Here is a 26,094-nt window from a genome sequence, read left to right as displayed (position 1 = left end):
AAACCACACTCCTTTTTCTTTCCAGCTTATGCTTCTTTTTCTTCTTTGTTAAATCGATGGTCATGTTCTAATGTTTACCGTGATAAATACGTCATGACACGATAAGAAAATCGTTTTGTGCAATCTGGCAAAAAAATATTCCACATTGTTTTCATAATAAAAATTACAAATCGATAGCAAGCCCTTTGAATTCGAAGGTATTTTTAGAAGCACTTACAAAGTGAACACTTTCATGAAACAAGCTTCGGGATACACCGAGGTTAAACATCACCACATTCTCGATTACACAGACGAATGACTTTGCATAACAAAACATGGTGTCTATCGTTGTCAATCATTGCTACAATCAGCTGCCGAGAAACATCAAGGCATTGAGTTCCCGCAGCTGAAAAGGTTGGACCGAGTCGACAGCAAATCAGTGCTTTTCACATTGATTTTATGTTTGCAATTATTTCTATAATAAACATGGATGCTCCAAAACATGCGAGTAAAGCTTGCAATAAATTAAAGCATTGTCTTCATCATGTCGGGGTAACCTGACATTTACCTAGCCAGCAAAATTTGTCGCTTTTACATGAATCAACGTAAAAAGGACGTATTTTGTTGGCTAGGTAAAAGCAACCAATAATTTCGGAAGCACGCGGTCACATTTTTGACTGTTGTCTATGACATGTCAATAAATGGTAAACTGCTTGATAACAACTTTCAAACCAAGCAAAGCTCATGAAAACTACAAGCCAATCAAACAGAAGAAACATCAAATTTTCGCGATGTGTGTGACTACCAAAGCAAACTTCATTTGACATGTCAAAGGTTAAATAAAATTTCATTGCAAAAATGTCACAGGAAACACCGGACTCACTTTGGTGTTTGTTACAATGTGTTGCACAATGCCAAATCTTCCGACGCGTTTTTGCACAAACACACGTCTTTCCTTTATCCGACGATAAGTATCCCAGATAACAAATCAGTCGTTTGAAGACGTCAAATCAGTGTAAAAAACGACTGATATGCTGTCAGAATAACGTCACAAAGCTGAATCTAAGATATATGGAAGGCTGCGTGGTGATCTGAAAAGATTCTACACAATACTTTCGAAACTGAATACAATGTTAACGACCACAGCGCCATTCTGCACAAGGAAAAGGCGGCGTTTTTACGAAACCTTCTATCAAACACGCACGTCGTACAATACACACCGAAGGACACAAGCCTTAGAAACACGGAAGCTTGTAGTTGGATAAACGTTGGAAAATGTTGACCGCACAGAATCAGCAGATAACTTACCACAGCACCAAAAGCTGATAGGATTTTTGAATTTTGAACACACGTGACGTGGTGTAGCGCTCTCGTGCCGGATAACTACAATATTAAAATTAAAGGACAAAACAAATAAAACAATGCAATTAAAACTGAAGCTGTAACTCAACAGACTGTAGCTCGATCAACGTCGAATTTATGCGAGAGTCAAACTTCGTGAACCGAAAATACTCATTAACTTAAAGTTGACATCATTCACAGAAATAAAACCTTCTGTTTTTTTAACTATTGCGATAAATCGGTAAGGCGTTTGATTTCCCGAATCATCATTTTTCTGTGCAACCTAGGTGTTCACCAAAATGAAAAAAAGAGTTGAGTCAACCTAAAATCAACTTAAAAGCAAAGTATACTGCAACGCAAGCGAGACAGGTAAAACGTGGCTACAACAAAAATTGGCCTCTCAAGAGTTGAAATTTTGTTTGCGGGCGTTTTTTGTGGTGTTATCAACACTAGGTGCACCGCAAAAAATCAGCCCTTTATGATGAGGTTTGTATTTCAAAATAGTGCGCATGCGCAGTTTATGAAATGCTGCAAAAAAAATCGGTCACATGATGGCGCAACCCTTGTCTTTGCTGCCGAGATAGTTGCGAGGGCGGTAGCTTTCCAGGTATTGAAGCTGTTTTGTGTTTATTGCGCCCCTTCTTTTTCTGAAAAAAAAAAGAAAAACATTAACGGTTTAAAAAATAGTTCTTAAATTGCGGTATGTTAATTTTTTTACTTCTACCACAGCAAAATTGCTTATTTGCAAGGTGTCGTTGGATAACCAACGGAACCAAATCACCACAGTCAGTAAATGTGAAAAATTATGTTCGACTTACAAATACAATGAAACTGTTCACTGTGAATTTATTTAATATACAATACTGCGCCTTACAAACAACTGGCAACACTTGAAAAACACCTAAAAAAAATTGCCAGCATTGTTCTATTACTGGCAATACTTTTGTAACGATTATAGCCAAACCAAGCCACAATATATAACAATCTGTTGTGTAATGCAGCCTACTAGCGCAGTGAGGTGTTGTCACATCCTGTCATGATACGTGGAACCCTGTGACAGCGATAACTTCATAATGCAGAGCGTTGACAAAGACTTACTCTCGTATGAATTCCACAGCATCTTCATATCTCATACCAGACTCCATAAGAGCAACTGCTACCAGTACAGGGGCTCTGTAGAAGAAAAACAAGATGAAAACAAAAACAAGAAAAACAAAACTTGTTTTCATTGCAGTGCGCTTTATTCAACACGGCTTTGTTGCTATCGTCACTCAGAAGCCAGCGTTGTCGCAGCTGTGGTGACATAGGCGTGATTGCGTGAACATGCAGCGCAGTGCATTACTGCTGGCTTCTGAATACTGAGTACCTGGTGGAAGACAAAGCAAAAGTCCTCTTAGAGCGAATAGAAACATTATGATTCTGCTTCATTTGATACCAAACTCATGTTCCTAGCACCAGCAGTTCAAAAGTTACAGCCGATTTGAGAATTTTGGGGGCATTACCCATAAAATGGGGGATAGCACGGCCAATAGAGGGTGCAACTCCACGAAACCAGTTTTGTTAAATTGTTATTTGCCAATTTTTCAGGGATCTAGACCCCCTTTTTTGAATTTTAAAAAAAGTTGTTTTCACCCCACCCTGCTCTCCAGTCGCTCGTATGAAGCAAAAAGTTTGTGACCAGCAGAATAGAAGGACCAAGAGCTAGTTTCTTGAGCAAAACTGTCATTATATCGAGTACATTTATTTTTGTAATATTGTGTTTGTGCCTCTTGGCGGTTTGAACAACGCTAAGGGTTTATTTCTTGGAAATATTATTATTGGAAGATTGTTATTAAATCGTGAAAACAAAGCTAAAGAATATATCTAGTGTTTCTTTTCATTGGTTTAACATCGCCACTATCTCATTGATGTAAAACGAGTTTCCCCCACATCAATGTGGTCAAGGTGATGATTCATGCGCTCTGTGTAATTGGTTGCGGTAAGAAACAACTCTAGTTTTACCCATAGGGCCCTTCCGTACAAGTCTGATGTCTAACGTTCTCCCAATGCCATTGCAACGTTGAACGATTTGCCATAACTGAAAAAGCTTTACACCAAAATTACATTCTAAAACGAAACCCAGCTTAACGTTCATCAGTAAACACGTCAGCGAAACTTGTAGCCTTGGACCTAGTCATCATGAACGCGCAAGCCCGTTATTTTGAACAGTAATCACTGACTTTTAATGTTGGGTGCACCAACAGCGGATCTTTTGAACGACCAATTAAGCTAATCGTATGATTAGTTAATCGGAAATCAGTTTGCACAATTTACAGGAAGATCAGTAATCGGTGATTCTAATCAGCGGATTACTGTTTGTGCGTAGCGAAAAAGCTAGTCAGCGAAATAAGTTGGGCTAATGAACATTTAATCGGCAAATAACCCACTGTTAGTATGGTGGCAAAATATTTACTATGCAATAAAGTTGTTCATGTTAACTCAAGAACAGAAATATCAAAGTTAAAAAATATAAAACCTGGTGAACAAGATATTTCTGAACTAAACAGTATTGACTCTAAAGTCCTAGACACACAAAACACACTCATGAACAATTTCAGAGAGGTTTAATCAATTATTTTCAAACACTGTATATGTGCTCACTGCTCCAAGTCAAAAAAAGTTTTAAAAGTGGAAAGTAACAAACAACAACTAGAAAATCCTGTTACAACGTAAAACACGTGCTGTCAAGGCGATTGAAGATCTTATCAAAAAACATGTAACTACCTGCCAAGCCCCGCCACACAGTGCACGGCAATGCAAGTCTCCGGGCTTTGTTTGATGTGGGCTTTGAGCAGATTAAGCCAATTTTCGACCACAAACTTGGGAGGGGCTGCGCCGTCGTCAAATGCCCAATCCTGAAAAGAAATGTGCAAGACTTGGTAAACGAACTGTCACGAACATACCCGATGGTGGCGAACGCAGTGTACAGAGCGGATAGCCTTTGTTTAGCAACCCAATCAGCAAAGATATTCGTTTTACATCATTTCGCGTAGCTGGATATTAAACTGATGAGAAAACAAGAACCTTTGACAGCTTGGGATTGAAACTTATGTGGTCCCTAAGAATGAGATGTTCTTTATATTATGAAAAGTAAGACGACAAATCATCTATTTTTACTGTACACCGGCCCCACTTGGTTTAGGTCAAACAAATACCATTTTAAGTAAATTTACAGCAATTTCCTTATCATGTGGAATTGTGGATACAAGGGCATGGTCTATCTCCTTTCTCCACAAATTTCCTGCTGCATTTTCAATCGTAACGTTTCATGATGAAAAAACAACGCAACGAAAGAGCAGTTTCAGTCGGGTGAAATAATAAACCACTGTTGCTTCTAATCACATTAAATGCTACGTCAGTGGCTACACTTAAGTTGACAATCCCAGACAGCAAATTCATCGTTTTTGCTGTCTGGGTAGTGACCGTTTTGCACTGTTTCATCGTTACAAGATGATTTCATTCGATCGGACGTCTACGCAAGCTTGTGCCTAAGAAACTGTTTGATCTTTATTTACAGCGTCTTGTGATTGGATCGTATTTTAGACACGAATAATAACCTTGTTTACCATTACTGCTCGGCTGCTATATAAAGATCCGATGACATCTAAGCCGCACACTTAAGTTCAAATTTTCACTTTTCTTTTTTCAAAACGTAAAATTGGCCTAGTTGGCATTTTAAAAACTGAAAAACTGTAGATGTTTTCATAAACAAATGGTGAGGTTAGTGTAAATTTGAATGAAGTGATGTGTGTCGCGAAAACGAAATGGTCGAGAGCTAACCAGCAAACGTCGAATCAATGCAAAAAAAGTACTTATTTTTTGCCGAGCTTCTACTGACAACAGAAAAACACCAACCATGACTTGGATGCCTTTGGATGTTAAACGTTCTTTATCGTATGTTGACTCGCACACTCGCACCACTGTATCAGCTTCGTAGTGATTCAGTATCTGCAAAGTAAACGAGTTCTTTAAAAAAACATGCCACTCAACACTGCAATTGCGGCAAAATAGCACTTCTTTTCCTGTTGTTGGACGGATTTTATGTCTGCAAACATTGATTCAATGTGAAAAGGCGTTGCTATAGCTACCTATGTATTTCAGTTTCATTGTAACTGGATCGATTCTATGAAATCGGAAATTGCTGACCATGTTATCCGTGAGAATTCAGTGTCCCACTTATGAGTATGTGGCACCGAACGAGCATGGCATATCAGTCTGCCATATACTTTGATAAACCTATTTCATACAAAAGAAAAACCAAAGATGGAAGTCACTTATTCCAATAACCAAACTGTTTCAAAAAATTAAACGACAATTGGAAGTGATCAATTGGTTGGATCAACCTTGATATTTGTAGCAGAGTCAAGTAATACAAACTCCAGCAAAAGAACAAAACACTTTTGGGAACTTAACAAAAGACATCAGTTCAAGGAAGTAAAAGATATGTTGTTTTTAAATATCAGTGTGTGATTTATTTACAGGTTAGGTTGATATCGAGTAGATTAATACTAGAAACTACTGGGCATGGACGAAGGTGACATTGATTTCAGATGAACAAAAATTGCTGTCGATTATTATGTGGTGAAAGTTTGAAACAAACAGGATTATGCAGTGCACCAGATGCATTGATACAATGTATACTATTAAAAAAAAAAAAACTCACTGCAATTGAACTGACAAAAGTTTTTGTTTGTACAATGTTTCAACAACGCTAAACGTTAAAACGATGTAAAAAGAGCAACGTTGTAATCATGCAGAACAATTCACTTGTTAGATTGTTTGGCTTGTCTAAATATAAACTAGCTTATTCGGCTAAAGAAACACATATTCTATTCATTGGGTTAATATGATGTTGTCATAAGGTTTTATTTCTCTTTCGTTGAAGTGGTATCCTATTCTATCGATTTTAAGACATTTTGGACTCGGGTTATTCATTTATAGAACCTAATTTGAAAAAAAACACCAGATCCAATTTGACGTTTCGGTAAACATCAGTGAAATTCGCTATTTGTGCAATTAATGAATGTATAGAGACGACAAAACAACAAAAGGCGCGAGAATGAAAGCAAATTAGTTTCATTAGACAAAGAGAATTCTGGCCAAAGGAGTGAGGACTCGGGAAGAAAATCAGGCTTTGTTCATATCGAATCAACGTCCGCATAGGTTGAGTCAATGTAAGCAAGGCCCGATTACCTGGGTGGGGAATGTCACGTGGTTTTGTCAGGAAAACGTCATTTAATCCGATTTGCAAAGTTTATCCGAACTAATTTCAAAGATTCAGGTAGTAGAAGAGATCAAAAGTTCATAAGGATTATTTTAAAATGAACAAACAGTGAACGAACGAAAAGTGTTTTGAAATACCACTAATTGTGGTGACAACCCAGGCGCAATCAGACCTTATATAGACGTTGCAACAATGAAAAAAGGAATTAGTTTGCAAACTGGAAGCGCTTTTGGTCTTGCTTCGTCACAAATCTATCGAACAACGTCCTAGCAACAAGAATGACCACATTGCAAAGATAATTTCAAAAAATACCATAGCGGCATAGCCTACTGTTCCGGTACAGTGGTATAGTACATATTATATGGTACACTTCAGAAATATGGCATAGCACAAGACTATGACCAAAAAGGGTGCTAATTAATTCCCATCAAAAGTTAGATTCAGCTTCGGTAGAGAGTTTGCCTATGGTTCAAAAAGTTAGATTATTAAACAATATCACAAAGAGCTATTTAAGACCAATTGGCGGCGAATTTTCAGTAATCTGCCTAGAAGCGTAACATTTTCGTTATTTCAGTTCAGGGACTTCTCACAGGCAGCAAACTTTTTAACACTACAGCCGATCATAACAATTACAACTATTAGTTTATATTTTTTATACTCACATATAAAACTTAGGTTTTAGAATTGTAGTTGAAATGACAATCATAATCGTACTATCAGTTAGTCAGGGACATTGTGTCTATCAGTATAAATATTGTACACAGAAACCCTGAAAGAAACAAGCTTGTGGAACAAAGTGAACCGGTGTAACGGTCCAGGAGTTACTGCGGTCTGAAAGTTACCGTAACTTCTGGACCGCGTATACGCGGTCTGAAAGTTACTGCCAGTCCAGAAGTTACTAAAACAAGGTTTTCAGATTTGACGCTTGCAGCAGATTTGTATAAATGATTTCAACATTGGAAACATGTTGAAATTGAAGACTTCCACCATTGCATCTTAACAACCTGATTTACAGCAGAAACGTAATTGGGAATGAAGCGAAAATAAGATGAAAGTTAAAAGATGAGTTTTGTACCAGAAATTGTTGCTGTTTTGGAATGAAATTTGAATTTGTAACCTAACAATTTACGTAGGCTATCATTTTAACCTGATTTGTTTGTATTTTACCATTTGAAGTTGTGTCCGTGCCTTACGTGCGTTGGCAAATAAATTTGCATGGGGAGGTGATTGACTAGATGACCACTTAGCCTATAGTCTTCTGCTGTCATCCTGATTGTGCTATAATGCAACCTACGATTCACAATGTAGTACTATGAGTGTTTTATTGACTCATTGTAGGCTATATGGCTCTGTTGAAACAAATAATTTAATTGATCATCGCTCCAAACATTTCAAAGTTTAAATCGGGCTATACGTGAATCGGTGGCATTTAATAAGCTATAGGCTACAGCAACAGGCCTTAATATATCGTGCAAAGTTTGCATTTGAAGGCTATATTGTTAGCCGCTGGTCTTGAGTTGTAGTTGACGAACATAGTCTTTGACTATATTTTATCCTAGGCCTATTTCATGAAAGTTAAAACCAAAGTTTTCTAGTGAATGAAGCACTGAGCCTATTTTTGGTCTGGTTTTTCATAACTACCGTTTTGAAGAAATATAAAGTAACTTAGGCTACATGTTGGCCAACCAGTAGTCAAAACGCCATCAACCTTCAGTGAGTAGGCTATCACAGTCTCACACGCGGGGAAGGCATTAGCTTTTACGAAAGTTACAGTTTCGGTAGAGACTTTGTCTTGTTGAACCATAGGCATACGAAGCCGAGCAAAGTTTAACATATTAAAGATTATTATTATTTACAAAAAACACAAAACTACGCAACAATTAAATATCGAACGTTTTCGACATCACAAGATGTCCTCTTCAGGAATAATATACATACAACTTAACTACATCTGAATAAAATACAATGGTTAACTAAATCTATAAACAGGAAAATACAAAAACTGCTCAGTACTTCTGACTAGCTCAAACTCAACGATAGGCTCCATGAGAATCAAAGGTAACTGCATCAAAAGGTGTTAAACAGATCAAATGATATGGTAGAAAGGCAAGGTGCGAAAAAACTAATTTTAAAATACAGAGAGCAAGAAAGACGAGCCGCAAGCAGACAATTGTCTGTTCAAAAGTGGATTGTGACGTTTTATGTAGCCTACAAGGCTTCCAAGATCTTAGTTTGATACTCAGACCTGCCTCTGGACATGATCTCAAATTGCTTGATAGAAACGTTGTTTTGACATTCTGTAGCCTACATGAGAAAATGTGATCTTTAATGGCGCTTTTCTGTATAGAATTCAAATTGAGGTGTTCCCCAGCTCTAGTCGATAAATGTCTTGTTGACATACATGTCTTGTTGACATTTTACGAAAGTGTTGAACACTTTGAGATTCCAATGAATTTCCGTTGGACTCCCATCGAAAACACGTGGCACGAAACTTAAAAGTCTAGAATTATGGTTTCGTGATGAGAATATTTATCCTTGGGATTCATCTTTCGCACACTTGCAGAGGGTTTAATCTACTGATCAAGTGAAATTTCAGTCCATTTACAAGTTTTCCCAAAAGAATTTCGAAAAAGCACACCCACTTACAAAAGCAGTAACTTTTGGACTGCTTCTGCGGCGTTGCAGTCTGGAAGTTACTGTCAGTCCAAAAGTTACCAGCGGTGCCAGGCGTTTTCACAATCGATAGAAAAGCAAAAATTGTTTTAACTAAGTGTAATGAATTCATTGCTCTCAAACTAATGCAAGCTTTTCAGTTAACATTACAAAATACTTATAATTATTAATCTGACCTTTTGAGAGGTTAAAAATTTAATTATTTTTTTGAAACAAAATTAAATAAAATTTAAATGAAATATTTGGCAACTCTTGTAACTTTTGGCATGCAGTAACTCTTGGACTGCTACACCGGACTGGTCTTGGTTTTTGCAAGCATCATGAATTTTAAAGGTCTTCGAGAAAGCTTTCGTTTTCTGTGAATTATGGCGTAGGATTATTATTAATATTTATGGTGATATTTACCGCATTTTAAATTTTAACGAAACCATCAAATCAAGTCTCGTTAATCATGCTCATGCAGCTTTGTTGACACGCCGAATGAGCGGCAGTGAAGTGACAGTCATGCCGAAATCAACTCAATATCTCAAAACGTTGAAAACACGCAAAAATAGCCGGTTGGATACGTGACACTACTTGAAATGAGTTCCCATGACCGAAGTCTTGTTTACTCTAGTTCAAGTGACCCTGAAAGAATCAAAGACGTTGCGAACAATTGCGCAACCACAGAGTAGGGTAAAGTGCAAACAACAGCATTCGAAGAACTCAATAACGCTTTGAATCGAAAAGAACACAACACGAAGCACATGTCATCTACTTGACAGCAGGCTATCAATGGTCTGTAGTCACTGCAATGAAAAATACATGTTTGAAATTCTATCATATCAAATATGGTTGCTGGCTACCTAAAAACCTTTTCGACAATAACTGGGATCATCAGAGAGTTTTTATCCAAAAAAAAGGTTAAAAATACTAAATATATATTTGGTGAGAAGATTCTGGCGTCAGAAAAAACAAAATTCTAACTTTTCTGTATGTGTACCCCATCCTTGGTTAAAATGTGCGAATACTACCAAGTTTTTTTCCTACTACAGTATTTCAAAAATAGCCAATCGTGAAGTTGTTGAACTGAAGTGATTTTGTATAATTAGCGTGTTTAAAATAACATTTTTAGACAATTACCGACGTCAAAGAGATGATTGAAGTAATCTCAATTCACAAGCAATAAAAATTTGCCCTTTTTTGGTAAGGCAACGTCAAATGACGTAATACGATTGCAAATAAGTCGATACACCTTTAATGCATGTTCCAGTGAGTGAAATTTCAGTACGAATAAGTCAACAGGCTTTCATCGTAAGAGCACAAAATACCGGTCTCAACCGGTTGATACCGGCGCGAGATACGCAACACGTCTAGACAAAACGAGTGCAAAGCAAACTGCGGTGCCAGCACGGTAAACAAGCCAACAAACCACTGCAAATCATGAGTCATTAGAAGGTTAAACTGCTATTGACCGGCCGCCACCACATCAAACTAACATGTCTTTGATTTCTGGGCAACGGAGTTCGAAGAAACGTAGTGAAAAAAATTAGATGTATGAGAATGTACTTTGCGTTTACATTGTATTGGGCTGGTGATGGGTAATTGCTTGTCATCGGTAATTTCACTGACGCAAGGTCACCTGACAGTAATGCAACAAGCAAAAGTCCTTTTTACGTTGATAGAACGTCTGCAGCAGTTTAATCAATGCAAAAAATGTTTGGATGGGCAACAAAGAGACTGTTTCTTCGAATGGTATACAACTGGAGTACTAGACAAATGGAGTTGAACTGTTAAGATGACATGTTGCCACAAAATCACATGAGTACCACTTGAAAGGTACTCATTAGTTACTTGCCTACTCTACATACCAAGAATACCATGAGCACGTCACAGTCACACTCAGAAACCACACACTCTAAAACAAACTACTCAAAGCAGTGTGTTGTCAAAATGACGCTTGACAAGTTTATCCAGAACAAAGGCGAGTTGCAAAACTCAACAAACCGCAGCTTTCGAGTGAGCTGACCAACGTTTGTAACCACCCACGGCTTACCTTAGAGCCTTAGATCACATACTAACCAGTAAAACGTTAATATTCATGTTGATTAAACACCTTGGATCAATAGCCTACTCAAAGTATGTTTACAAATTACTCTGTCACGAGACTGGGTTTCTTTCATTACCGTACGCTTTTGATACGAAATTCCCTTTACAGTACCACAACCCAATTACGTTTTCTGTGGTGATTTGACATTGCGACTGAGTGGCGCAACGATTAACGAAACACAGTAATCTGTGTGCAACGATCTGAAAGAAATGAATTAACAACGCATCAGTCAACAATAGAAACAAAGGCCGCTCAAGGCAAAACACCTTTCCATTTAAAACCACCGGTTGTCAAGCGGCGGATCGGGTTAACTAAATATCAAATCATCTTGGTGTAATAAAATGTTTTGGGCTGTTGGAATAACGTCATTCTAAAGTTTAATTGCTATTCTGTTAAAACTTTGCAAGGAAAACTCTCTGCAAATTCACACAAACAGCTAATCAGTGATTTTTACAATGATTCAATGTCTGTAGACTTTGAACCAATGTAAAAAAAATGACTTGCAAGAATGTACATCTGAGCGGGTGGAAAAAAATCACAATCAGAACAGTGAATTGTTTATTTCTTGTGACCGGTTCAATTAATAGGCAAAAATAGAGAAAAATATGTTTATCTGTTCAATATACTGTAGTTGCTTGGCAATCTTTATTGCTGATGCGGAATCCTGGAGAAAATTATACTGACATCGCACGAAAACACGAACCAGCAACAGTGCATTGGCATCAACATCCCCTCATAAAAACTCCTTTGAGTGTAGGTAGCACACATCTCTATTTACATTGATTCAACGACTGCATAGTGCAGATGTTCAAAAATGTAAAAAAAGTAATTTACTGACTGGCTTTGAAATACTTTAACTCCACGCAGGGATGATGAAGATATGTGGAGAAGGACGTTCACAAGTCTTGTAGAGTCAGTCTTAACTGATCAGGAGTTTATTTCAACTTCAAATAAAAAGACCCAACCGTTGCCTCACACAATAATGGTGGGACATGAATGTTTTTTCATCATTCAAAACACGTCATAATTACGTACCTCCAAGAACTTTTCCAGAGTGGAATTGGTAGGATTGTGGGTGATCAGGAATCTCATAGCTTTGTAACGGACTTCAACAGGAGCTGGTCTGTTCATTCTCGCCATTCCTAGTATTCAAAATCACAAGAACTTTAAATCATTTAAGTCAAACTGCAAATAAATTGCCAATCAATTGATCAGTAGACTATCAAATATTGCTAATCCAGTACTGGTACTATGAATTTCTACTTTGCTGTCTTGTCACTCTTCAAGAATTAATTCCTTTTTTACTTACACATAAAAAACAGAGCAATTACCTATTTTCTTTGTATCCTTTTCTTGATTGGATGTAAATAAAGTCTTTTAGACTTGTATGTGCAAAATGCAGTTGAGGTAGTTTGTTTCTATTGAGGTAACACAGTCTGTTTTGTAGCATTCAACAGTCCCAACTTTTACCGATATCACACAGCTTCACCCCATCTGAGGACCTAAAACATAAGACACTGTAATTAAAATGAGAAAAATGAAGAGCCGCCTCTGTATTGAGTTTACAGAACAATTCATGGCATGCGTGACACATTCCAACCACTTCCTTATCAACTAGGACTAGTATATAGATTTCACTTTATTGCTGAACAAAGTAAAATCAGATTACTTTTGCAACTGATATCAACTTCCCCAAGTTTTTCATTTCATCTTGTTACAAATTAATAGTTTCTGGTGGGTGGATATTTGATATAATGAACAAAATGCGGGATTTTCCAATGTTGTATAAACGTAGAGAAGTTTACTAATTCCTGATTTAATTAAAAGGCAGCACAAAAGTTCGCAACACATCAAAACATGCATTTTTAAAAAGTAGCAAAACATTCACTGATCCAACACGGGCATCACGGGAAGTTTCTTTTCCTGTGAAGGCAATTGAATCAGTCACTAATCCATGATAAATCACCATGTTGATTCAATGCAATAAAAACTTCACTGACTTACTATTATGTATTAACAATATTGTTTTAGCCACACAACGTATTGCTATTTGGAGATGATGAAATTGCGGTGGGAAGTTAAACCAGATGATATTAAACTTGCTGAGAATAAAATTATTTCATCTGCCAACTTTTGACATAAAATTTAATAGTTTTTATAGTGTTTTGACTGTCGTCCATGACACTTTACGAAGATATATAATAATCATTAAACAGTTTAAATCAAAAAACAAAGTCTTAAAACGTCTACTCCGTCTGTCCCTCCTTATCTGAATACATAATATATCGATTCTTTCTGTAGCAAAATCTACTCCGGCTTCAACAGTACAGTCTACCCAAGGGTGTGGGTTGTTAACTAATGCGTTTGAGAACAAGGACTCGCTTTAATTCGGACCGAGGGTTTTGACTGGTTAAACGCGTTTTCAAGCAACTGTCAAGCTGTGTGACTTACTGACCTAAATTCTGGATAATCGGCTTATCAACGCAAGGTCCAACACGACGCAAAAATCCGTCCTTTTTACAATGATTCAACGTCTACAGCTGTTGAATCAATATATATATCAACCCTTAATCATTGTACAAAGGAGTAGGTATTCTGCTGGTTGGGTAGTATTTTAAATGGGTCAATGGCTTCCAAGAGAATGAGATTTGATTCAGTCCAAGCAAGCAAGTGCATTCAAGGAGTATTGAGAAACTTGGAAACAAGATTGAAATTTGACCTTAGACAAGATTTCATGCTGTGAAATTGCGACTTGCTAATCAATGCCCTGCACAGCTCCCTACAGATAATGCTATTTATAACCAGAACATGGTGCTAAGGTGTGGCGACTAGCCGCGATAAGACTAAGAGTGTTTATGTGGTTTTAACACAAATTCGTATAAACATCCTGCCGTGCAGAAACATATAACAATGGATCAGAAACAAAGAAAAAAATTTTCTCAGCGAAAGCTGAACCAAGACATCATGAATACTTACAAAGCTAAAAGCTTTGCTAGCTAAACCAGGTATCGAGCACATTGGTCAATGCGACTAGCGATTGTTTTTATTCTGCAAGGCATATTCCTTTTGCCAGTCTCGTCTTGCTACAAAAGCGGTGATAAAAACACTAGTTCACGACTTTTTACAGCACTGTCAGACACAAATTACTTCTGCTGAACTTTCTTTTGCTTAGAAAAAAAACTAAAAAAAACTGACATGGTGCGACGCATTTCTTTCAGACAACCTCCTCTTGAATAAGATAATAATTCAATGGTACTTGTGTTTTGTAATTAGGTTGTAGGCCAGTTTTATTAAACAGATATTAGAATTTAGTATGTTAATTTTTATCAACTCCCTGTTTCATAAGCGCCAAAAAGGGCAACTTTTCTTGGCTGGGTCATGACATGATAAATATAATTATGAAATAATAAACAAATTTATCACTAGGTTTTTTATGATGGTGCTTCATAGTATATTTTTAAGACACTTCCATAGCTAAAAAAAAACAAAAACACGCTTGAAATCGCTGTACCACACGAATGTACCAGGCAATAAAATGCTGCTGTGCTTTTCACCAGATTTCCTTGCTTAAAAATTTATACAGATATAAAAAAAAACCTGATTGGTATTTTGAGTCACATTCAACCTTATTGCAATGATCAAAGTAATTAACAATCCCTGAAACGTTTGTTGTGGTAAATTGATGTTACCGGTATACGCAGCCTTAACTAAAAATGATTGGACTTTCATTGATTGATTTGATCTTTATCCTCAGACTGAAAAAGCTTCTTTAAGAGCTTAATCAGGACTGGTAGTTTCGCATACTTGTAAGTGGCTTTGAAACGCAGGCCTATTAACCTGGATTGACAGAGTGGAGTTTCCGCTCGTGTTGAAGTGTTGTCGGGGAATTATTTAATCCACTAAGTGCGGCTGAATGGAGAGCAGTCCTAAAATGCATTGCTCAAGGGTTGACCCCGAAAACAAAATCAGTGTTGCTTAATCTTGAGTTGTGCGCGTAACCACAGAGTTAACCGGGCTGATCAATGTCAATGATAAACAATTTTGTCACTGAATAAACGCAATGGTGCTTATGCACAACATTGACTGATTGATCGGTGTTTGAAAGCAGTTTAAGAATTTTAGATATTAATTATCAGGGTACACAATATAGTAGGTACAATTATGTTAAGTTTGGGTGTTACTCACGAAGATAAAAGTTAATAACATAGACATACTGTAATATGTTAGTGAAGGGGACAATGCTATTAATTACATTTCCTTTGCTGCTGAATAAACATATGTCACTTCCTCCTTCCGATTGGGGTAATCATGATGTGCTCACTTCAAGCATGTCAGTATACTGCGTATCATCATCGGGCATGCGTAATTGCGTAAAAAGGCGTTGGGCCGTTGGCTATGGTGATTTTCCTCAACAATCAACGGTGCAATGTTCTTATTAAATTTACAAAATCTTGGTTTGTCCATATTAAAAGATTCTTAAAAATTTCGAAACGTGGACGCCCCCCCAGGTGCCTTTGACCAGGAGCCACCCCATCATTACCATGTGTTCAATTCTGCGTTCTCAATACTGTGTATACAACTATACATAAAACAAATAGCTTGCTCATTGTGTCATACATTAGCATGTTTACATCTGATAGGGAAAGATACAGGGTCCGTTAGTACAGTAATAGCTGCATAACATGTTATCATGGTGTCATTTTGGTTAAATTAAGCTTAAATATTTGTCGTTAAAGTCTACCCTTTTCCAACCAAATTGGCAATGTTTTCCAGACCACATCTAAGGGCTACTAGAGAGCGCTAGTCTTTGTTCTCGTAACTCAAGAAACGCAGATCTTCCACTCCAGTTTCTCAGGATATGACTATGAGAATGTGATCAATTCACGATAATACAATTTAAGACGGCATAAACTAAACACTAATAGCTAGGTGATGGCTGACCTTAGTGACCTTCGCTGCCATCCTTGTTGTGCGAATTAGTTGCGTTTGTATAAATTTTTTTTCACCAACAAAAGAAAAGAAACTGAACTGCCATAGTCACTCACGAAAATCACACCAGATATATAATACCTGTAGTAAGTTGAAATGCTCAGGTTGGAACCAAAAGCAGAATGAGAAAAGATTTTCTGCCAGCTTGAGATTCCTTTGACAAGTTTAGAGAGGTTTTCTTCTTGAAAAGTACCTCCAGTTGCTGAAATACATTAATATTTTTCATTACGGTACAGTACCAGTATCATTGAACTGAATTTATTATATTATCCACACATTACTTTTCTGCTATACACCGATGTCTCAGTATACTGATGAGTCAAGATATAATCTTATGGAGATGTTTCTCCAAGCGTTCTTCAAGACCCTGTTCAAGTGCAAGAACTAAAAAACAACAGATAGAACAGATTAACCAAGTCTGAGATTACCACTACCATTTATTTGCATCAAGCATTATGAATGCAAGTAACAATTAGCAGAAAATATTTCACATTTGAGACAGATAAACTAAATTAGTTCATCGCATTCATTAATACAGTTTAATGAATTCCTACAGTGCTTTCAAAAAAAAAGATCAGACATTTTCAATTTCAAGTAGAAGTTTAAACTTGAATAACTCGAGTACTATTATTAATATTAATAAATGGGCTTTATGCTCTATAACTCCTGTTTCGATACAAAGCCCGTTATAACGTTCATGTTTTGTCGCTTCTACCTTTTTCAAGACCTCTGCTATGTTTAGCATATATTGTTTTTCGTTGTGATGGTCAGAAACAAAAACAAATAGAACTAACTACAGATTGCCATCATTCTGAAAGTATTACAATAAAGCTTTCTCTGTAAGCAAATGATGATGATGATGATTATGTGCCTGATCTGATACAGACGTTGGCGATCATGGTCTTCCAAACTTCTCTGTCATTTGCCATTCGTATAAAATTTTCACTGTTGTGTTTGTGGCCCATTGATTCAAGCTGTTTAAATAAGTTAATCTTTGTCGACCTCTGCTTTTTTTCCCTGTATCATCCCCAATAGAGCTAATTTTTCCAAATCTCCATGTCTGTGAATATGACCTACAAATTGCATCTGACGCCTTCTAACTGTTGTTATTAATCTCCTTTCTGCATTTGCCAATTTCATAACTTCGTCATTACTCTTCTTTTCAGTCCAAGATATCCTCAACATCCTTCTGAGAAACCACATCTCAGCAGCCTCTAGTCTTTTCTTCATATCTTTACTTATAAATAACACTATAATATAAATATTACTGTAAGCAAATAAATATCTTAAAACACTTACATGAACTACGTTGGCTTTACGGAAAATGTTGTGCGTAGCAGCGAGCACAGAAAATATCACAGGGAACTTGGACAGTAAGGGCTAACAGTACTGACACTCTTGAAGTCTTGAGCTGTGCAAAAAAAAATTGAAAACTTTAACTAAACGTAGAAAACTAAGCTACAATAAAAAAGCAATTTACTAAAAACAATGCACAAATCGAATGCATGACACACCAAATAACAGCATGGGTTTGAACAAAAAACATTAACAAATGTTGGATAATTCCAGGCCTTTTACAGCCTTTGTCAAGAACCAGAACTTAGTCACATTAAAAATAGAGATGTACCGATATATCGGTATCGGCAAAATTTGGCCGATACTAAACACGCAAAAAAAAGGGGTTTGCTGCGGATTTTCTGCAGAAGCAAAGATATAGACTTTTTAAAGTAGTAACTAACGTCACATTGATGTAGAAAAATAACAACCTGTTCAAATTTTTGATACCTCACACTCCCATGACTTCATGCGCGCACCTTTTGGCATTGTTTGCTTACAGTGATTCTTTCACTCAAACAAAACATTTTGTTTCAGCAGTTTTGCGTTGTTAGATTTTTAAGTTGTGAAGGAGACTTAATTTCCCCAATATTTATCATTTGTGTTTCTTTTTTACTCTCAGCAGAGGATAAAACCAGGCCAAGACTACCCAGGTAGCAAAAATGTAAGCTGGTTTATTGAATCACAAACTGATAGAACCAGCTTACTAAAGACAACCAAGTTACATGGGTTTTTCAAATGTTTAGCAATGTAAAAACGATGCAAAATTATACATTTTTGCTACCTGGGTAGTCTTGGCCTAGTTTTATCCTCTGCTGAGAGTAAAAAAGAAACGCAAATGATAAATTGGAGAAATTGAGTCTCCTTCACCACTTAAGAAACAGTTTTTGTAGGACTACACAATTCACTTGGTTTACATTTTACATCTTATTATCAATTATGATAGCCTATTTGGAGAGTTTGCGCAAACACTTTATTAATTTTTCAGAAACACCAATTATGATGTAATGTTTCTTCCCTTATACCCCAGTCTTCAATCACGTTGGCCTTTCATGACTAAAACCTATTATTATGACACAACAATGCGGTTGAGATTGGATCCTTGAATCTTTAATAAACTATGCCAATTGAAAGCTTATTTTAATAGTTTTATGCAAATAAGGTGAAACTTAGCATTTGATATAATTCCTTGCAAATACCAAAATTGCTTCTTTTTATAACACCAAAGTATTGGCCAAAATATCGGCCTAAAAAAGTGATATCGGGATCGGCCAAAATATCGGTATCGCTACATCTCTAATTAAAAACATTTTATATGATCTTGAAGCATTAAATTTCATTGTTGTGTTCACAATACTAAAAGTTACCACTCAAGCTTACTACTTTTCAGCTATAAATTGAAAGAAATATATACATAATATCTTACACACACATATACAATTATACATGTAAAAATTAGATTTAAAAAAATTAATCAATACAATATCCAATATCCAATATCATACCAATGTTTCAATGAAGAACATTTGTGGTCGATAGTGCAGTTCCAGATGGGTTCCCACAATTCAGAAGTTACCTACACTTATGCAACTGTACATATAATCTGCAAATGCATTTTAAAAATTAAATTAATTTTTTTACGCAATTAAAAAACCTTTGTTGGGTAGGGGTGATCTTTCCGGTGTCAGCACTACCTGACTACTCACTATATAACAGCGAGCATTGCATTTTGCTAACCATACTAGTGTAACCTCCCACACTAGAAGCAAGTGTCTATCGCTGTCAATTCTTGCTACACTCAACTGCCAAGAAACACATGTTTTTGAAAAAGTCTTGATGGCTAGTGTGGAGGGCTGGAGGCTACACTGGTGTGGTTAGTAAAACACAATGCTCGCTGTTCTATAGTGAGTAGTCAGGTAGTGCTGACGCCAGGAAGATCGCCCCTTCTCAACAGTGCACACCCTTGGAGACAATTGGCTTTGTGATTTTGGATTCAATTGACTGACAAAAGCAGCGGTTAAAAACTATGTGGCATGATTTAGTAGTGCGATACTGATCAGAAAAAAAGAGCCCAGCCTCATGGGCAAAACATGTGCCTATCGCTGTCAATTCTTGCTACACTTCACTACCAAGAAACGCAAGTATTAAGAAAACCTTTGATACTGCTTAACAATGTAATTATTCAAAAGATATTCTGTTAATATTCTTTTACAAGGTAGTTGGATAACTTAGCAAGTGCTTCAACTCTCAGCAATTACATTTCAGCCAGTGCCAAGTCAGCAAATGAGATTTATGTGCTCAGGGTTCGATCTTAGCACTGATCCTCTGGCCAATGTCTAGTGCGAGTTCCCCGCGGACCAGTATGAATCGTTTCGCACTGGTCCGACTGTCCAGTGCGAAAATATCATCGTATTATGTCATTTCATCGTTTCGAGTGCGTGGTTCTCGTTTGCGGTTCTCTTCAAACAACAAAGCATGTGATCCGTGCGTGTTAAACCGTAAGAAAAAGACGATTGCAACATCATGTGTTAAATCGTAAGAAATAAGCAATCGCAACATCACGTGACGGTGTTAAATCGTAAGAAAAAGGGTAATTGCAACAATACGTGACACGGGCAGGTTTGACAACATTCTGAGCTTAGTAGACCTGGTTCTGAGTATGCCAGCCAGCTCTGCTGAAACTGAGCGTGGCTTCAGCCAATTGAAAATTGTCAAGACGAAGCTGAGGTCAAGGCTCCGGGCTGACCACGTAACAGATCTTTTGACCATCCAGATACAGTCAGCAGGAATAAAAGATTTTGACCCAAACCTGCCATACATCTATGGCTGGCAAACGATTCATCTGTGAGACCAAGAAGGCCCGACACTGGCTATGTGTTTACAAGGCCAGACAAACACACATCGGATTCTCCCGTCATGAGATTCCAATTATGACCCATCATCGGATTCAGAAATTGAAGAAGAGCCCCAAGTAGATTGAAGACTCAACGTAGATTGAATGTCTTGCCTAGATAAACTGTTGTTACTGTTATCGCCATTGTATATTTCCATGTTATTGCCACCATTCATTATTGTCGTTTTAAGGTGGTTTTCCCTGGGTTGGCCTCGTGTTTCCCACGACAATCTTGTTTTTATCAGTAAATGGGACAAACCAGTGTGATCTCGTGCAAACCAGTGCAAATGGTGAGCCACTGGTCCGGTTGGCCAGTGCGAAAAAAAGTTAAAGTCGAACCCTGGTGCTCATGTGGTTGTGGGATGTGCTTGGTCACCCTTTAGTCAAACTTGCTCACTGAATTGTGACAATCCAAGTTAGGGCTTGCTCAGTTTCATCCTTTACCAACTTCAGTCACAGGCTGAAATGTTGCTAGCTCAGTTGTCACTTGCTTAGTTTACAACTTCTGACTTGTAGGAGACTCCTTTTACAAGGAGTTAAGCATTTTTTTAACTAAATTAAAATTACCGTAAAATAAAACATTATGTAATCCACGAATTTTCTCCAACATTTTTGTTTAGAAATAAGTATAAAACATATATACATAAGTTATCATGTCTTGGTCTTGTGATTGATACAATCAGGGTAGTACTATTCAAAAAATTCTTAGTAAATGCAGCTAAGCTAAATTTAACGGTGTCAGCGCAATAGGCTACAAATTAAACTTTTCAAACTCACTAAACTATTCATGAAAACATCACAAAAATTGAAAGCATGACACTAACAATTTTTCATACTAGATTGATCACAGCGTTTCCAAACAGTTTTTTTATTACATTTCTATTCTAAACGAGAAACAACTGATATTGTGGCTAACAATTCAATGTAAAATATCCAAGTGTGAAAACGACATTTGTCGTTAACAGCACTTGTCAGTTGCAAGTGAACAACTATAAACGGCACATGCCGTTGGTAACGTTTAACAGATTAATGGTATGCTAAAAATAATTACAAAAGTTCCTAATTCTTATGGTTTCTTTGTCACACCAAGTCTGGGACTTTTCTATGTGACAAAGAAATGGGAAAATTTAGGCATTTTATCCATTGCTGGATAAAGTTACTATGCAAATGTAGAAGACAATTAACAGCATGACCTGTAGGCACAAGTAACGGTTTATGCCAAAGGGTAAAACTGAGTTTCTCATCCAGACATCCTGGAGAAAGTTCCTAGTTAAAGCATAAACTGGTACCTTTGCAATAGGTATATGTAGAAAAGTTGCACATGCGCCATAGCTGTACTAATTTGCCTCAATCATAAAAATAAATTAACGGCAAAAAAAATGTTAAAAATGTAAATCAATAAACTACCGGTACCAAGTCAAAATAAAAAATATCAGCAACCTTTAAAAAAACATGTAGTTTCACTCAAAAGTGAAAATTATATGACTTTAAAACTCTTTTGTATTTTTTTCAAAGAAAACGCCTAAAAAGGCATTATTAGGATGTTTTAGGTTAGGGTTACCATATTTGAAAAAGCAAAATTCCGGACAGTGCATGACTATTTTCATGAGACCATATACATGCGCTACCGAAATGCTAAAGCAGCAAACGTTGTACGATACTAATGCTAAAGCGCCAGCTACCGAAATGAGAAGTATTGTCTTCTGTCACGAGCAGAATCTCACACCAGGCAGGGTAAGCACTCTCTAAATTACGGACCGTCACTGAAAAAAATCTCAACTTTAGAGTGAAAAATAATAATGAGAATTAGGTTGTGCCGAAAAAGGAAGAACAGCAATTACATGCTTAAAACAAATTAAAGACACGCTTGTAAGTCAAGTCACTACAAATTTACTCTTCTGACCATGCATATTTTTCTGAAGATCTAATTCTCTTCAATTGGGCCTTGTGTGATTTCAAAAATGAGAAAAATTCACTAAGCACATATCTTTGAAATTATATTGAAGAGTCATGTTACATCATAATTCCGTACAACCTCATAGTAAAAAAAAATGCACACGGTACGAAATAACAATGTTCTGGATTGGCAGTGTGCACACTGCACAGTACGATTGCAGATGCAGTAAAATGAGCTGGCTGAGCGAATTTTCTAGGACACCCTTAATTTACAGGATTATTCCCGCAATTTTAATTCCCCCAAAACGCCCATCATAAAATTCCGGACATTTGAGCATTTTTTTAAATTCCTCCCAGACGCAAAATTTAACCCTAAATTCCGGACATGTCCGGAATTTTCCGGACGGTATGGCAACCCTATTTTAGGTATATGTATATATCATTCACCACTTTTTTTTTTTAGAATGCATACCAATTTCTTGTACAATGTAGGCTAAGAATCAGCAATTTACTTGAAAGAGGAAATGTTTAGAAATCAAATAGCCTACAATCCATCGCCAAAAGTCATCAAACAATAAACTCCTGTTGAAAATATAAGAAAACTCAACATGGCAAAAAAGAGAACATTATAGCATTTTTGGGTGTCCTCGCAGAACCGTTTATATTTTTTTAAAAAGAGGGCAAATTTTCTTAAAAGGGGACATATGGTAACTCTACTATACCGGTATTATCACAAAATAATAACATAAAAAGCTTAAGTTCATCTAGAGCAGGGGTTTCCAACCTTTTTTCACTGCAACTCCCTCAGAGCAATCAATGTAGCCTCACAACCTCTCATAAAATTATTCAACAAAAGCATATTTAATGCAACATTTAATCAAACTTGATTCATGCCGACATCCAGTTATGTTCAGTTTTGCTGTTCCAATGTAAACTGCTGAAACCAAAAACGTCTTTTTGCAATGTTATTATGGCTTTTATTAAATTTCTTCCTTTTCCGGTTGTTATTTTAATGTTCGATTAAGCTTGACTAGATAACAGGAGAAAAAATAATGAGAATAATCTACATTTTTGCACTTTTACCGGTTGAATTTAATGCAATCTTTTATGGATTTATTGAAATCAGTTTCAGTGAGATGGTTGATGCTGCATATTTTTAGCAATTAAGTTTGTCAACGCGTGCAGCCAGCTAGCATGCACCTGTCGCTGAAAGAACTTTCAAACAAAATAGCCTACACTAAGTTTTTTCAATGCTATTTGAAAGGAGATACTGAGAAATCTATATTTTGCATAGGATTCTAACTAATTTCGCTTTTTTGCTAAGCAGCATACAAGAACTTGGTGAAAAATATTGAATGTTTTTTATTGTTAAAGCCTTTGCAACGTCTGAAAGCTTAAACAACAATAGAGTAACCTCAGGTAAAGGCATGATTAGAGCTCGACCAATATATCGGTCAGGCGATATGTATCGGCCGATATCAGGTGTAGCCGATATGTTGTATCGTATCGGCTATTTCTCGCCTTAGAAGAAACACAAGTTGCTCAAACGTGCTTGCATAGCACGAACAATTGTTGCAAGAATATAATTTCCCGCCCATTCTAGTGTGCGCATCTAGAAAATGTTAATACTGTATTCCTTAGCTTCCATTCAAGCAGGAAAACTTTCGAGTTTTACGTTGCTTCAACGATTGATGACATTGAATCATTGTAACAAAGGTGGATCCTTCGCTAAGAATCGATGGGAGTACCGGTACTTCCACACTAACCGCGCGCAACTTATTTCAAGTCTTACGTCACAATGTCTGGCTTTGATCTCCGAGCGATATTGATAAGGCAAGATTCGTTACAAAATTAGATCATATGAGTAGGCGATTACAGCAAGATGCAGCAAAATTTGTCAAGTTTTGGTAATACAGTAAGACAAAAAAGGCCCAGGAAAAATTAACTTTCGCTCACATGACATGCAAAAATAAACCCAAAGAAAAAAGCCTAGTGAAACTTTGCACAGAAGAAAATAATAGCGTCATTGTAGAAGTTTTCCGATTCGTGCCCAGAGCATTATGACGCAAGAAGCCACACGACCTCGTTCGGTGGAAGTTAATCAGTTATGCGGCATATTAAGCAGCTACACGGCTATATATAATATATATATCGGCCGATATACATCGGTATAAAAATTTCGGCCTAAAAATTTCATAAATATTGGTATCGGCCTGAAAAAGTGATATTGGTCGAGCTCTAGGCATGATCGATTGCGAAAAAACATAGTTTTTAACCTATTTAGACTAAAAAATTGAAAACAGTGTACGGTACTGGATGTTTAGGCGCCTCGTGACCCTCCATAAAATGGCTTGCAACCCCCAGGTTGAAAACCCCTGATCTAGAGAAACACCGTCTTATAACAGCAAACTTTATTACACGCACACACTTCTTTCTTAACTAAGTGTTGAGACAGTAGGAGTGCAACATAAAAAATATTTCATGAAACTGGCCACACTTACACTAGTACAACATCACAATGATGCCACTTCTTTGTTTTTAAAAACACTCCACAAAAACTGTAAATTATATTATGTCTCACAATAAGCTCCAGCGTAAGTTATAGCATACCGTAATATCATAGCAGCTTAGTTTTAATTCAGTGTTGTTCTTGTTGCCAAGGGCGAGGGATGTAACTTACTGGGTACTTCAATATGCTACAATCGCTTTCATATTTATCGATATTACTTTTTGTTGATACTAATATGTAAAATAATGATTTTAATAAAGAATAACTTAAAGTCTTATGTAATGTGTAGGCTATAGCATAATCTTGTCAGCATCAAGATTTTGAATACCGAGAGAGAGAAACCGATTGGTCTAAAACGATCCAAACAATTCATCTTTATTCGGACAAGATTATAACTTGAATTCTGCAAATTTCCACCAGCTCGGAACCTTTCATTTAAACTTACCAGGATACGCGATGTGAGAACGCTTGGAAACCATAACGCCATCGCAGCTTTTTGTTCAGTAACGCACGCCAATCACAAACCCATGAAGTGGGCTATTATTTCACATGTCTTTGCTTCACATTTTCTGCTCATCTCAACGCAAAAAGGTTGAATGTTTTATAGAGAATTGTGACATCACAAAAGCGATATGCGTCAATAACTTTTAAGGCTAAAACGTGTTAAATGAAAGGGAATAAAAAAATGACAAGTATTTTAGCGGTGAAAAAAATTGCAAAAGTTAACAACTTTCCAAAAATCAAATTATTGGTGGACAAAAAACGTTCAGCGTCAATTATTGGATGGTCAATGAAGTGATTATGTTGTGCAAATGTACGTTTTAGCTCTGTTGGTTATTTATATTATTGGTAATGATATGCCAATTGATTAAATGCCGTTCCAGCACAGTCGCTATATTACGGTACAGTATTAGTGATATAGATATTGTGGTTCCAGTAAAAAAAGTATTGCCGGGATGACGTAGCCCACTGACAAAACTGACTAACGTGTCTCCTATAGTCCTATGTTTAAAACTTTCATCTTGAAAACTAATTAAGATCACTTAGGCCGACCCGCACCTCAACCAACTTTGGTTGGTACAGTACTTCAGTTCCAACCTCACCTTGTTTTCGACTCACCAGTCAGC

At 36.8% G+C, this 26,094-nt stretch overlaps 1 protein-coding gene across 1 annotated transcript; it reads right to left on the bottom strand.

Annotated features, from left to right (window-relative positions):
* Positions 1 to 1,790: 1,790 nt before the first annotated feature.
* LOC145779310 (protein tyrosine phosphatase type IVA 3-like) lies at positions 1,791 to 25,537 on the bottom strand. Its single transcript, XM_082590864.1, has 10 exons — positions 25,413 to 25,537; positions 19,175 to 19,272; positions 17,634 to 17,745; positions 16,416 to 16,536; positions 12,677 to 12,847; positions 12,381 to 12,487; positions 5,215 to 5,307; positions 4,084 to 4,214; positions 2,419 to 2,493; positions 1,791 to 1,967 (listed from the first exon to the last, which is right to left on the bottom strand). The coding sequence occupies exons 6-10, from the start codon at positions 12,483 to 12,485 to the stop codon at positions 1,865 to 1,867; spliced, it is 507 nt and encodes a 168-aa protein (XP_082446990.1). The 5' UTR covers positions 12,486 to 12,487; positions 12,677 to 12,847; positions 16,416 to 16,536; positions 17,634 to 17,745; positions 19,175 to 19,272; positions 25,413 to 25,537; the 3' UTR covers positions 1,791 to 1,864.
* Positions 25,538 to 26,094: the final 557 nt, after the last annotated feature.

Source organism: Aplidium turbinatum, chromosome 11, assembly GCF_918807975.1.
Source record: "Aplidium turbinatum chromosome 11, kaAplTurb1.1, whole genome shotgun sequence".
NCBI classification, from domain to species: Eukaryota; Metazoa; Chordata; class Ascidiacea; order Aplousobranchia; family Polyclinidae; genus Aplidium; species Aplidium turbinatum.
The sequence above is the reverse complement of the archived record's forward strand: the minus strand, read 5'-3'. Positions and strand labels throughout refer to the sequence as shown.

Bases quoted from the DNA above. Each gene is read 5' to 3' on its own strand.
- LOC145779310 (XM_082590864.1), bottom strand. From the start codon at position 12,485: ATGGCGAGAATGAACAGACCAGCTCCTGTTGAAGTCCGTTACAAAGCT. The intron at 5,308-12,380 runs GTACGTAATTAT...TTTACTTTGCAG, and splicing joins CTCTGGAAAAGTTCTTGGAG to ATACTGAATCACTACGAAGC. The intron at 1,968-2,418 runs GTAAGTCTTTGT...TTTTTTTTTCAG, and splicing joins GCTGTGGAATTCATACGAGA to AAAAAGAAGGGGCGCAATAA.